General features: G+C 37.8%; 1 protein-coding gene across 2 annotated transcripts in view; it reads left to right on the plus strand.

Moving 5' to 3' along the window:
• mppe1 (metallophosphoesterase 1) overlaps positions 1-14,218 on the plus strand; it is a 38,100-nt gene that overhangs the window by 14,791 nt on the left and 9,091 nt on the right. Inside the window, exons 2-7 of one of the 2 annotated variants that reach the window (XM_083530013.1) lie at positions 981-1,089; positions 5,189-5,292; positions 5,373-5,453; positions 5,537-5,645; positions 6,539-6,604; positions 11,359-11,481. In XM_083530013.1, the coding sequence (XP_083386139.1) occupies positions 981-1,089; positions 5,189-5,292; positions 5,373-5,453; positions 5,537-5,645; positions 6,539-6,604; positions 11,359-11,481 (592 nt within the window). Of the gene's footprint in view, positions 1-980; positions 1,090-5,188; positions 5,293-5,372; positions 5,454-5,536; positions 5,646-6,535; positions 6,605-11,358; positions 11,482-14,218 lie in introns of both variants that reach the window. The other variant, XM_083530012.1, reaches the window with a different exon arrangement.

Raw genomic sequence — 14,218 nt, forward strand, 5'->3', positions numbered from 1 at the left:
GGAATTAACTGACTGGACCTGCTTTCGGACACTGAATATTTTATGTTGGTGTAAAGAACTTCAAATGTTTTACAATTTTGTTTAGTCTTTTGTGTGACGTTTAGATTATTATTATAAATAGCTGCGACTCCACCTTCTCTGCCATTTAGACGGGGTTGGTGTATGTAACTATACCCAGGAGGATGCTACATATTTAATCCATGTTTCTGTCAAACACATTATATTAAACTCCTGGTCGGTAATAATTTCGTTTATAGTAAGCGCTTTTGACGTGAGAGATCTAATATTCAACAATCAAATTTTTAGATCATTATTCTGACTGTGATAGAATAAAGCCATTTTGGTTTTTTTATTTGGTGAACCTACTGCCTAACTCTTTGCCTCTTAGCCAGTATGATCGCAACAACATGATTTTATCCAATAAGGTCGCCTTCCATTATTGCTTCATGGTCCAGTTCTGATGCTCTAATGCCCATTATAAGCACTTTTGGCAATGGAAACGGTTAGCATGGGTACTCTGGCTAGTCTCAGGCTGTGCAGCCCTAAACACAGTAAATTGTGATGCACTGCATGTTCTGACAGCTTTCTATCATATAATTTTATATCTTTTAGCAATTTGTGCTACAGAAGCTTTTCTGAAAGAACATACTAGCCTGGGCTAGCATTCACTCCCCACATATATCAGTAAGTCTTGGACACATGGTTGTTCCTCAATGGACCACATTTGGAAGGTATTAACTATTTCATACTATGAATATCCCACATGGCCCAGTCATTTAGGCAGATTCTTATGCTTACCCATTATTATGAATAACACTAATTATTGCAGATGTAGAATGTATGCCTGTCCAATGTAAACTTGTTGCAAAAATCAGCTCTATCCATTACAAATAGCTTATGATGTAAAAATTTACTGTAATGTGTATGTGACAAATAAATGCTTACATTTTTTTTTTCTTTTTAAATACGTTTCCTTGTAGGGAGTGGCAGATGGAGAGATCTTTTCAGACAGCACTGTTTCTGTACAAGCCAGAGATGGTCTTTATTCTGGGAGATATTTTTGATGAAGGCAAATGGAGCTCCACTAAGGTAAAGTAGTAGGACTTTTGGGACCAGAAGTTTAGTATCAGGTTCCATTGTTGTGATTGCAGTTGTTGCTGCTAAAGGGTGGCCCAACCAGTTATTAGGTTTAGGGGGCAAACACTTTTTCACACAGGGCCATGTAGTTTTGGATTTTGTTTTCTTTCATTCCCTTACCTTCATTTAAAAACTGCATGTTGTGTTCACTTGTGTTATCTTTTACTAATATTTAAATTAGTTTGATGATCTATAACAAACTGTGACAAACATATAAAAAAAAAATATATATATATATATATATATATATATATATATATATATATATATATATATATATATATATATATATATATATATATATATATATGAAGGGGGCAAACATTTTTTTACCCCACTGTATGCAAGTATAACATTTCACAGAGACTCACTCTTGGATATTGGTAATATCTGCACAAACTCTGTTTCGGACTTCATTTTCACCTTGGACCAGATACCACTAGAGCCCGTAAGGAAGCTGCAACACAGCGAGCCCTTTATCCGACCGGAACAGAGCCAGAGAGCAGACAGACAGGCTAACCCGACCATCTGCTAGCTGCACAGTCTCGTCACTCAGGGTCGACCAAATTGAGACTGTGTCTGTCTCCCGAGTGAAACCAAAATGTAGAAATTCCCAAAAAGTCTAATTAACATTAAATTAAATAAGAATCTCTGAAAAAAAATTTTGAAACAACTATATGGGAGGAATTGTGCAATCTTTTTTATATTTTTGATATTTACAATCTAACAGACTGTATCACTGACTACATCAACTTCTGTGTGGAGAATACTGTACTCACCAGGACTGTACAGTGTTTTCCCAACAACAAACCATGGATCAACCCTGATATAAAGACCCTCCTTAAAGAGAAGAAGAGGGTTTTTAAATGAGGAAACAAGCAAAAGCTGAAAACTGTCCAGAAAGAACTGAGAAAGAAGATAAGGGAAGGAAAAGCTTTCTACAGAAGGAAGATGGAGGATCCGCTGCAGCAGAACAACATCAGCGGTGTGTGGAAGGGGCTCAAAACCTTCACTGGTCATAAGGAGCCCAGCTCTCAAGCTGTGGGTGACCAGAAGTGGGTGAATGATCTTGATCTATTCTTTAACAGATTTGATCAGCTACCCTACCCTGCCCCCATCCAGTCCCCCCTGCTGCAATCCCCCTTCCCTGCTTTCAAGCACAGCTCCAGCCCCACCTCTCTCTGCACTGCTATCAGCTCACAGTCTACAAACAACAGACCTAACCTAGCCCCGTTCCTCTTCACCATCTACACTGCAGACTTCATGTTTAGCTCATCAACCTGTCACCTGCAGAAGTTCTCTGATGACTCTGCCATCGTCGGTCTGATCACGGATGATGATGACTGATACAGAGGACTGATACAAAACTTTGTAGACTGGTGCCAACGGAGCTGGTGGTGGATTTCCGTAGGCACAATCACACTTCATCATTACCATCAGTGAACAATCAGGGAAAGGGTATTGTGAGAGTGGACTCTTACAAATACCTGGGTGTTCATCTAAACAGCAAACTGGACTGGACAGACAACACAATTACGCAATTTATAAGAAAGGGCAGCGCAGACTCTTTCTGCTGAGGAGACTAAGGTCTTTTGGAGAGCAGGGAGAGCTACTAAAGACCTTTTTTGACTCTGTGGTGGCCTCAGCCATATTCTATGCTGTGGTCTGCTGGTGCAGCAGTATCTCTACTGCAGACAGGAAGAGACTGGACAAGCTGATCAGGAAGGCCAGCTCAGTTCTGGGAATTCCTCTGGACACTGTACATGAGGTGGGAGAAAGGAGGATCGTAGCAAAACTATCATCATTGCTGGAGAACCTCTCTCACCCCCTGTATAAAACAGTTTCATCGCTAAGCAGCTCCTTCAATGATTGACCGTTACATCCTAAGTGTCTGAAGGAGCGATACAGAAGGTCTTTTCTCCCTGCTGCTATTAGACTTTACAATCAAAGCTGCTCCCAGTGAACCAGTCACCAAAATACACACTGTTATTATTGTTTAACTGTGTAATAATATTACCTGTGTGCAAGATTACCTGCAGTACGTGCATTACTAGTGGTCTCTTTTTTTTTTTTTTTTTTTTTTTCCTTATTTGTATTTATACATTGTGTGTGTATATACTGTATACTATAGTATGTGTCTATTCTTTTATAAATTTGCATTAATTTTTTCTTTGCTGCTGTAACAGAGATATTTCCCCACTGTGGGACGAATAAAGGTATATCTTATCTTAAGAATGGATGCACAACCAGCACCTCTGATCTAAAGATAGGATTGTTAAATATTCTTGAATATGATCTCTCAAGTCAAAAGCGCTGACTATAAATTAAAATGATTACCACCTAGGGCTTTAATATAATGTGTTTGACAGAAACGTCGATTAATGGAAATAATATGTAGCATTAAATGAATCGAGTCCTCCTGGGTATAGTTAGATAGACCAGCCCAGTCTAAATGGAAGAGGAGGTGGAGGCGCAGCTATTTATAATAATAATCTAAGCGTCACACAAAAAAAAAAAAAACAAACACAAATTTTAAACATTTGAAGTTGTTTACACCAACATAAAATATTTAGTGTCCGAAAGCAGGCCTAGTCAGTCACTTCCATTAGTTATTATTTATAGACCCCAAGGGGCCCTACTATCTAGCTACTTACAAAGGATTAATTAAAGAAATATCTTAAATAGGACCTGCCTGACAAAGTGAAGTAGACCAAAAGATCCTCAAAATCTAGACAACATGCTGGGATCCAAATAAATTCAGAAACACATGAGAAAGAAAGTAATTGAGATCAGTCTGGAAAGGGTTATAAAGACATTCCTAAAGCTTTGAGACCCCAGCGAACCACAGTGAGAGTCATTATTCACAAATGGCAAAAACATGGAACAGTGGAGAACCTTCCGGCCACCTGTTTGTGACCTTAAGCTAAAGTGAACTTGGGTTCTGCAACAGGACAATGATCCAAAACACACTAGCAAATCCACCTCTGAATGGCTGAAGAAAAACAAAATGAATACTTTGAAGTGGCCTAGTCAAAGCCCTGACCTCAATCCTATTGAGAGGCTGTGGCATGACCTTAAAAAGGAGGGTAATGCTCGAAAACCCTCCAATGTGGCTAAATTACAACAATTCTGCATTGATGAGTGGACCAAAATTCCTCCACAGCGTTGTAACAGACTCATTGCAAGTTATTGCAAACGCATGATTGCAGTTGTTGCTGCTAGGGGTGGCCCAACCAGTTATTAGGTTTAGGGGGCAAACCAGTTTTTTCTCAATAATAAAACCCTTCATTTAAAAACTGCATGTTGTGTTCACTTGTGTTAACTTTTACTAATATTTAAATTAGTTTGATGATCTGTACCATGCAAAAAAATAAGAAATCAGAAAGGCCAACACTTTTTTTCACACCACTCTATATACACGTATGGCTGATGCTTACGGAGTCACACCTCTCCCCCATCCCAGACAATTGGACCATCTCTTTGTTCCTACTGCCCAAGTACTTGCCAGTCATCAAAAGTGTGAAACCCACAATCAGGACTTTTGAAGTCTGGCTGGATGGGGCGGACACCTCTTTCCAGCAGCAGTTCTCACACACCGACTGGAGTAAATTTGCTGCACAGGCCACCACTGTCTTCACCAACATCAACATCTACACCAACTCTGTTCTTGACCACATCAACAGGTGTGTGGATCAGGTGACCACACAAAAGAACATCATAGTGTTCTCCAATCAGAAGCCTTTGCATGCTGTTCAGTTGTTAAAGAAGTTAAGTTAAAGGGGAAAGGGATAGTTTTTGTGTGGTTGCCAGTTGGTTTACAAAATACAGTGAATAAATTTATAAAAAAAAATTTTTTATTTGCACAATACAAAGGTTCTGTATTTTAAAAGTAACTGTCATGAATTTGAATTCCTTCACTTTATTAGAATCATGAGTGCCACCACTTTATAAACAGCACCATTTTTATGGCCCTGCAAACCTGTAATACAAAAATAATAAAAATTATTTGGGTGTAAGGCAATTTTTTTCTTTGACTACTTATTTTTTTCAGGACTGGGAAGATGATGTAAGGCGCTTCAAACAAATCTTCCGCCACCCCAGAAACACTGAAGTTGTGGTTCTTGTTGGCAACCATGACATTGGATTTCATCACGAGTAAGTTTAATGTTTGTTAATAGTAATAATTCTTGCTTTAAGTAAAAATCTTTGCATTGTCTTTGCTGTCTCACAAATAGAATGACCTCCTACAAACTTGAGCGTTTTGAGAATGTTTTCAACATGACATCAGCACAGATCCTTACCAAGAAAGGAGTAAAGTAAGCTTCTTCATGTTGAATTAATTCAATATCTGTCTAGGTTTCTGCACATTGTTTCTTGTACACTGTTTTTGTGTATATAGTTTCTTATTGGTGAACAGTGTGGCACTACATGGAGATCACTGTCCCATCTGTCAGAGTGTGGAGGACAAACTATACAGTTTTGCTCAGCAACTTAACTGTTCCACACAGGTAAACCTGATTAACGCTTAAAACCTGATTAATCATTATAATTAGGTCTGTAATAGTTTGGTCATATAATAATAAATTTTTTTTTTATATTTTTAATTTGTAAGAAAAAAGGCAACAAATTGTCCTCTATACCGCATACTCTTGTGGAAACACATAGTTCAGCATATAAATGAGTTGACTATGTTGATTATCTCAGTTAAATTGGATTTTGTTTATATAGTGCTTTTATCAATGTACAGTGATGAACAGTAGCTTTACAGGATTTAAGAATACAGATTCAGACCTTAATGCGCAAGCTAGAGGTGACAAACATAGTTTACCTGTTATAACATGAGAAAGTTCCTTGAGAGGAACTAGACTGAAAAGGGAGTACATCATTTATCTGGTTGATAGAGGGTGGTGGGATCCTCATAGTTATTCATGACTCTTTCCTTTAAACAAATAGTATTCAATGTCAGTATTGACTGAAGAATGGATTTGGATTTGGGCATATTTTTTTCAATAAACTATCTGTTCGACTTAATCTGTTGAAGTCTCATGGTCTATGTTTTTTGACTCTACATCTGGGCCATTCTAAGGGCCAGCAAATTATTCATGTGAAGGAAGTTCTAAACAGAAATAGAACTCCAAACTGTGGGTTCTATTTAGTTTCATAATTTCATCTTTCTCTAGTATCCATTGTGTGCCAACTTAGCTCTTGATAGATTTTTAATTTAGTTAGAAATTGATTGTTTCTGGTAGCATTGGTTCCATGAAGGTTGAAGGATGTTCAGGTTTTTTTTCCCAGATAATGTGTGAAATTCACTTAAAAAAATTGGTGCAGAATGTGTGTTTGAATTGAATATAAAATTATATTCTGCATACAGGTTAACAGTTACATTTGTTTTTAGCAGTCTGATGGTATAAGACATTGCAGAGACATGCAGATGAATGCATCAACACCTCCAATCATACTTCAGGTAAATATATATGATTATAAGATGTTTGTGTAATAGGGCAGGGAACTAAAAAACTGCTGTTGTTTTTATTTGCAAATATATTTTAATATAAATTTTAATATAAAAAAACACTGTTGCAAAATAGAGTTGATAAATTACAGAATTTAATTATACACCAAACTAAATTATAAACGCAACATTTGTTTTTGCCCCTATTTTTCATGAGCTGAACACAAAGATCTAATACTTTTTCTATGTACACAAAAGGCCTAGTTCTCTCAAATATTGTTCACAACCTTCCCATATCCCGGCATTTACTCCCATGTGTATGTATATACAGTGAGGAAAATAAGTATTTGAACACCCTGCTATTTTGCAAGTTCTCCCACTTAGAAATCATGGACGGGTCTGAAATTGTCTTCGTAGGTGCATGTCCACTGTGAGAGACATAATCTAAAAAAAAAATTCCAGAAATCTCAATATATGATTTTTAAACTATTTATTTGTATGATACAGCTGCAAATAAGTATTTGAACACCTGTCTATCAGCTAGAATTCTGACCCTCAAAGACCTGTTAGTCTGCCTTTAAAATGTCCACCTACACTACATTTATTATCCTAAATTAGATGCACCTGTATGAGGTCAATAGCTGCATAAAGACATCTGTCCACCCCATACAATCACTAAGAATCCAACTACTAACATGGCCAAGACCAAAGAGCTGTCCAAAGACACTAGAGACAAAATTGTACACCTCCACAAGGCTGGAAAGGGCTACAGGGAAATTGGCAAGCAGCTTGGTGAAAAAAGGTACACTGTTGGAGCAATCATTAGAAAATGGAAGAAGCTAAACATGACTGTCAATCTCCCTCGGACTGGGGCTCCATGCAAGATCTCACCTCGTGGGGTCTCAATGATCCTAAGGAAGATGAGAAATCAGCCCAGAACTACACGGGAGGAGCTGGTCAATGACCTGAAAAGAGCTGGGACCACCATTACCAAGGTTACTGTTGGTAATACACTAAGACGTCATGGTTTGAAATCATGCATGGCACCAAGGGTTCCCCTGCTTAAACCAGCACATGTCCAGGCACGTCTTAAGTTTGCCAATGACCATTTGGATGATCCAGAGGAGTCATGGGAGAAAGTCATGTGGTCAGATGAGACCAAAATAAAACTTTTGGGTCATAATTCCACTAAACGTGTTTGGAGGAAGAACAATAATGAGTGCCATCTCAAGAACACCATCCCTACTGTGAAGCATGGGGGTGGTAGCATCATGCTTTGGGGGTGTTTTTCTGCACATGGGACAGGGCGACTGCACTGTATTAAGGAAAGGATGACCGGGGCCATGTATTGCGAGATTTTGGGGAACAACCTCCCCTCAGTTAGAGCATTGAAGATGGGTCGAGGCTGGGTCTTCCAACATGACAATGACCCGAAACACACAGCCAGGATAACCAAGGAGTGGCTCTGTAAGAAGCATATCAAGGTTCTGGCGTGGCCTAGCCAGTCTCCAGACCTAAACCCAATAGAGAATCTTTGGAGGGAGCTCAAACTCCGTGTTTCTTAGCGACAGGCCAGAAACCTGACTGATCTAGAGAAGATCTGTGTGGAGGAGTGGGCCAAAATCCCTCCTGCAGTGTGTGCAAACCTGGTGAAAAACTACAGGAAACGTTTGACCTCTGTAATTGCAAACAAAGGCTACTGTACAAAATATTAACATTGACTTTCTCAGGTGTTCAAATACTTATTTGCAGCTGTTTCATACAAATAAATAGTTTAAAAATCATACATTGTGATTTCTGGATATTTTTTTTAGATTATGTCTCTCACAGTGGACATGCACCTACGATGACAATTTCAGACCCCTCCATGATTTCTAAGTGGGAGAACTTGCAAAATAGCAGGATGTTCAAATACTTATTTTCCTCACTGTATATAAGTGTGTGTGTGTGTGTGTGTGTTTTGTTTAAAGGTTGCAGTGTAATCTTCGCCCACTTTGTACCAAAATCCAAATTTTGCTACATGCCAGTAGTAGTCCTGTGGATACTGCACCATTTGTGTTAATAATTATCAGAGGTGGAAACAGTACTGAAATACCTCGTCCAAAAAAGTTAAGGCACTATGTAAAATTGAAATAAAAGCAGAATACAATGATTTGCAAATCACTTTAACCGATATTTTATTCATAAAACATATACTTTTTTAACTTAGGGAATAAGGTCATTTTAACTTGATAGTCACAACATGTTTCACAAATGTTTTGACAGGGCCATGTTTACCACTGTGTAGCAAGACCTCTTTTATTTACAACAGTTTGTATATATTTGGTAACTGGACTACTGCAACTCTCAGCTGGCAGGTCTACCGCTGAATGCTATTTGTCAACTGCAAATTATCCAAAACGCAGCTGCACGACTTGTGTTCAATCTGCTTAGGTTCTTTCACCCCACCCCACTACTGCGCTCCCATTCACTGGCTTCCAGTAGCTGCACGTATCAGATTCAAAACACTGATGCTTGCCTACAAGACCAAAAATGGATCAGCAATATATTACCTCAGAGACCTCATCACACCTCGCACTGTACCACGCTGTGTGAGATCCTCCACCACTGCTCGACTGGTACCACCTTCTCTCAAAATTAGAGGTAAGTATACTTCAAGGCTCTTCTCTGTTCTGGCACCAAGGTGGTGGAATGAACTTCCCCTAGATGTCCAAACAGTGGAGTTCCCTGGCTATCTTCAAGCAACGGTTGAAGACCTACCTCTCCCTTATACACTTAAATTAGCACTTTCCAAGTTTGCTTTGTAAAAGTCAAGAGTTTTATCTTTAGTTTGTAATCTAGCATACTAGTAAATTTATTAGTAAGTTCATTCGTGTCTGATGCATGATTCTAGCTGCTCAACAATCCTGGGTCTTATTTGTTGTATCCTTTATTACACGATGCATCAAATGTGTTCAATCTGTAAAAGATCTGGACTGCTGGCAGAAAAATTCAGCATCTGGACTCTTCTACTAGGAAAACACAGTATCACACTACTTGCGAGATCTGCAAACTGCCCATTTTCCATACCATCAGAGATTTAAGTTTTTGAACTGAGCGCTGATGATAAGCCAAATGGTCTCTCTCATCTATAGTCCAGGAGATGCAATGTCCATGGTTTCTGAAAGAATAAAAAAAAATTGACACACTGACCTATGTTCACAGGCATGAATATTTGGAGGTGTTTTTGAGCCCATGAAGTGATTTCCATTACATAATCAAGCCTATTTTTAATTCAGTGCCACCCAAGGGCCTGAGGATCATGGGCATACAATCAAAAATGTTTGCCCTTGTCTCTTGCACACAGAGATTTCTGGATATTTTCATGATGTTTAATTTTATGTTCTGTGGATGATTAAAATATTTAAAATCATTTAAATCTTAATTTATGTTAAATTCTGAAAGTCTAAAATTGTTCCACAATTTATAAAAGCAGGTTAGTAAACCTCTGCTTGTTACTATGTGAACATTAATAATATAGTAATACACTGACTAGGCATAAGTATCTCATACAATGTCATTTCAGAACTATTAATTTATCATTTTAATATTTGACTGCTGCCAGGAACAGGAGTTCAACCTGGTTCAACTGCATGGGAGACAGGATCTTTAGCAGTGTGCTACAGGGAAGTGGATGGACTTAGGAAATGGAGAAATAGCTTGAGAAATAGTTGAGGTTACTTTTTTTATTTTATTTTATTTTAATTTTGCATAACAACAAAAATATTACCGGGAGATTACAAACTGCATTTTAATGGGATATCAGTGGCATTAGCACAATCAATTACTAGTTACAGGCAGGTTGCTACAAACATTGTAGTGCCATTACAACCAATGCAGAGCCAATACAGCTAATGCAAATTAGCTGGAAAGACATTGGTAAATATTTGGCTAAATTGATTAAAGCCTACTACTAATCTACCAATGCAATAGTACAGGTATTATATAACTGACCTCTACATGTGTGTACAGGATTGATGTGGAGTTTTTATAAGCTATTACTTCACTCTCTGGGCAAACGGAGCTTACACTGCTCCATAAAGCTGTTGCCTTTCTTGCAATTGAAGTAGAAGTGGTCGCTTAAACATGGTGAATTCTTTTAAATTTACCAGAATTTGACAGGTTTAGCTTTCCGCTGTCTGTACCACTTTTGTCTGACTTGTCTATCTCTGACTTTCTTGTGATTATAGTGTAGTAGTTTTCAGTGTGCTATTCTATTTCCTTTAATTTTATTTACCCATAAACAGACCAGATTTTACTAATACTTATTAGTGTTTAGAATCTATGTATTCTGCTACTTTCCACCTCTGATAATTCACAAGTCCTTTATTAGTTTGACTGATGTTGCTTGAATCTCTTGTTTTAGCAGTTTTACAGTTCTATACAACCTGATGAATTCATTACAGATTTATACCCTATATAATGCCATTGCTAATGCTGTTTAGAAAATGGTCCACTAGTTTAATGAATAACCGATTAGTAGTGGTCTGTATGGATTGACAGGGTAAAGGGGGCTAGAAAAGTATGCATAGCAGATAATGAGCTAAATTAATGGAGTAGAAAGTAGATCCAAAGTAGATTTGACTAATAAAATGATCATAGCACATAGAAACATAGCACTGTAATGCGTACAAAACAAATAGCCTAATCAAATTTGAATTTGAATAAACTAATTGCATTGAATATATTGCAAAACTTCATTTAAAAATATTATGGATGTGTTTTAGCACTATCCTCTATACCGTGCCAGTGATGCCGAGTGCACTGGTGAAGATGCAGCACCATTCAGTGAACGCTACCAGTCCTTTCAGGAACGCTATGATGTGCTCTCTCAGGATGCTTCAAAGAAGGTGAGGTTAAATGGTGGGGCTTTTGTAAGGTAGGTTTTAAATATTCTTAAAATCCGATTTGTTCTCCAAGTAAAAAATTTTTTTAATGTTTTTATTGGTGAAGCTTTGCCATTTTTATTACAAAAGCGGTATATGCACTTTATTCAGTTTTTTATTATTAGGGGACAATTCCAAAAAAAGTATAAATGCAAACAATATGTGTGTATGTAGAACAAAATGCATTGATTTGCAAATCTCATTAACCCACATAAGTGTTTAAACAGAGGAAATGCAAACTTTTATGGAAAATATAAGGTAATTGTGAATTTAAACATTTAAAAAATGTTGGGACTGGGTTTGACTCTTTTTATTGATACATAAAAGAGATACGAAGATGGAAAAGGCATGAAAACAGCAAATGTTTCAATCTATTAACATAAATCAATAAAAAGGTTATCTGGGATGTCAAAAACATTGATTATTGAGTAGGTATTATGGACAACAGAATAAAATTTGTAATCTTTTTGATTTAGATGGAGTGATTACCATACGTAATACATTGGAACCCGAATTTTGTCATTCCTTCTTTGTGCTACTGCTGATTTAGTCAGTAAAAGTAAAATGGTTGAGGAACGGTCCATTGATGGATTGAAGACCAAATTAAAGTCAGTGTTCTTCAATTGTGGCAAGCTTAATTTAACTTATTATTGAAGTTATTAAAGAATGCCGATTTATCCATGTTTGGGCAGACAAGTGTTATTTTATTCATTTTATATAGATAGATAGATAGATAGATAGATAGATAGATAGATGGATAGATGGATAGATAGATAGATAGATAGATAGATGGATAGATACAACTTTATTGTCATTGCATTGTACATGTACACAGCAATGAAATGCAGTTTGGCATCTACCAGAAGTGCAAAATGTAGCAGTCGTGCAAAAGTGCAGATAAATGTCTAGCATATTTACAGCAAGTGGTATAAATGAAAGCATATACAGTGAATAAATATAAAGGCTTTAACAGTGCAGAGATGTGTGGACATACAGGAGTACAGTGAATAAATATAAAGGCGTACAGTGAATAAATATAAAGGTTATTACAGTGCAGAGATGTGTGGACATCATTAAGAATTACAGAAATGGTTCTAAGGCTATGGCATTGAAGAGGAATGTGCAGAAGTAAAGAAGATTAGAAGATTATTGCATTTAAGGAGTTAGCAAGCTGAATAAATAGTCTACTATATATATATATATATATATATATATATATATATATATATATATATATATATATATATATATATATATATATATACACACAGTGAGGAAAATAAGTATTTGAACACCCTGCTATTTTGCAAATTCTCCCATTTAGAAATCATGGAGGGGTCTGAAATTGTCATCGTAGGTGCATGTGCACTGTGAGAGACATAATCTAAATAAAAAAAATCCAGAAATCACAATGTATGATTTTTTAACTATTTATTTGTATGATACAGCTGCAAATAAGTATTTGAACACCTGAGAAAGTCAATGTTGATATATTTGGTACAGTAGCCTTTGTTTGCAATTACAGAGGTCAAACGTTTCCTGTAGTTTTTCACCAGGTTTGCACACACTGCAGGAGGGATTTTGGCCCACTTCTCCCCACAGATCTTCTCTAGATCAGTCAGGTTTCTGGCCTGTCGCTGAGAAACACAGAGTTTCAGCTCCCTCCAAAGATTCTCTATTGGGTTTAGGTCTGGAGACTGGCTAGGCCACACCAGAACCTTGATATGCTTCTTACAGAGCCACTCCTTGGTTATCCTGGCTGTGTGCTTCGGGTCATTGTCATGTTGGAAGACCCAGCCTCGACCCATCTTCAATTCTCTAACTGAGGGAGGGAGGTTGTTCCCCAAAATCTCGCAATACATGGCCCCGGTCATCCTTAATACAGTGCAGTCGCCCTGTCCCATGTGCAGAAAAACTCCCCCAAAGCATGATACTACCACCCCCATGCTTCACAATAGGGATGGTGTTCTTGGGATGGGACTCATCATTCTTCTTCCTCCAAACACGTTTAGTGGAATTTTGACCCAAAAGTTCTATTTTGGTCTCATCTGACCACATGACTTTCTCCCATGACTCCTCTGGATCATCCAAATGGTCATTGGCAAACTTAAGACGTGCCTGGACATGTGCTGGTTTAAGCAGGGGAACCTTCCGTGCCATGCATGATTTCAAACCATGACGTCTTAGTGTATTACCAACAGTAACCTTGAAAACGGTGGTCCCAGCTCTTTTCAGGTCATTGACCACCTCCTCCCGTTTAGTTCTGGGCTGATTTCTCACCTTCCTTAGGATCATTGAGACCCCACGAGTTGAGATCTTGCATGAAGCCCCAGTCCGAGGGAGATTGACAGTCATGTTTAGCTTCTTCCATTTTCTAATGATTGCTCCAACAGTGGACCTTTTTTTCCACCAAGCTGCTTGGCAATTTCCCCGTAGCCCTTTCCAGCCTTGTGGAGGTGTACAATTTTGTCTCTAGTGTCTTTGGACAGCTCTTTGGTCTTGGCCATGTTAGTAGTTGGATTCTTACTGATTGTATGGGGTGGACAGGTGTCTTTATGCAGCTAACGACCTCAAACAGGTGCATCTAATTTAGGATAATAAATGTAGTGGAGGTGGACATTTTAAAGGCAGAATAACAGGTCTTTGAGGGTCAGAATTCTAGCTGATAGACAGGTGTTCAAATACTTATTTGCAGCTGTAT

The sequence above is a fragment of the Silurus aristotelis genome (genome assembly GCF_946808225.1).
Source record: "Silurus aristotelis genome assembly, chromosome: 25".
Classification (NCBI taxonomy): domain Eukaryota; kingdom Metazoa; phylum Chordata; class Actinopteri; order Siluriformes; family Siluridae; genus Silurus; species Silurus aristotelis.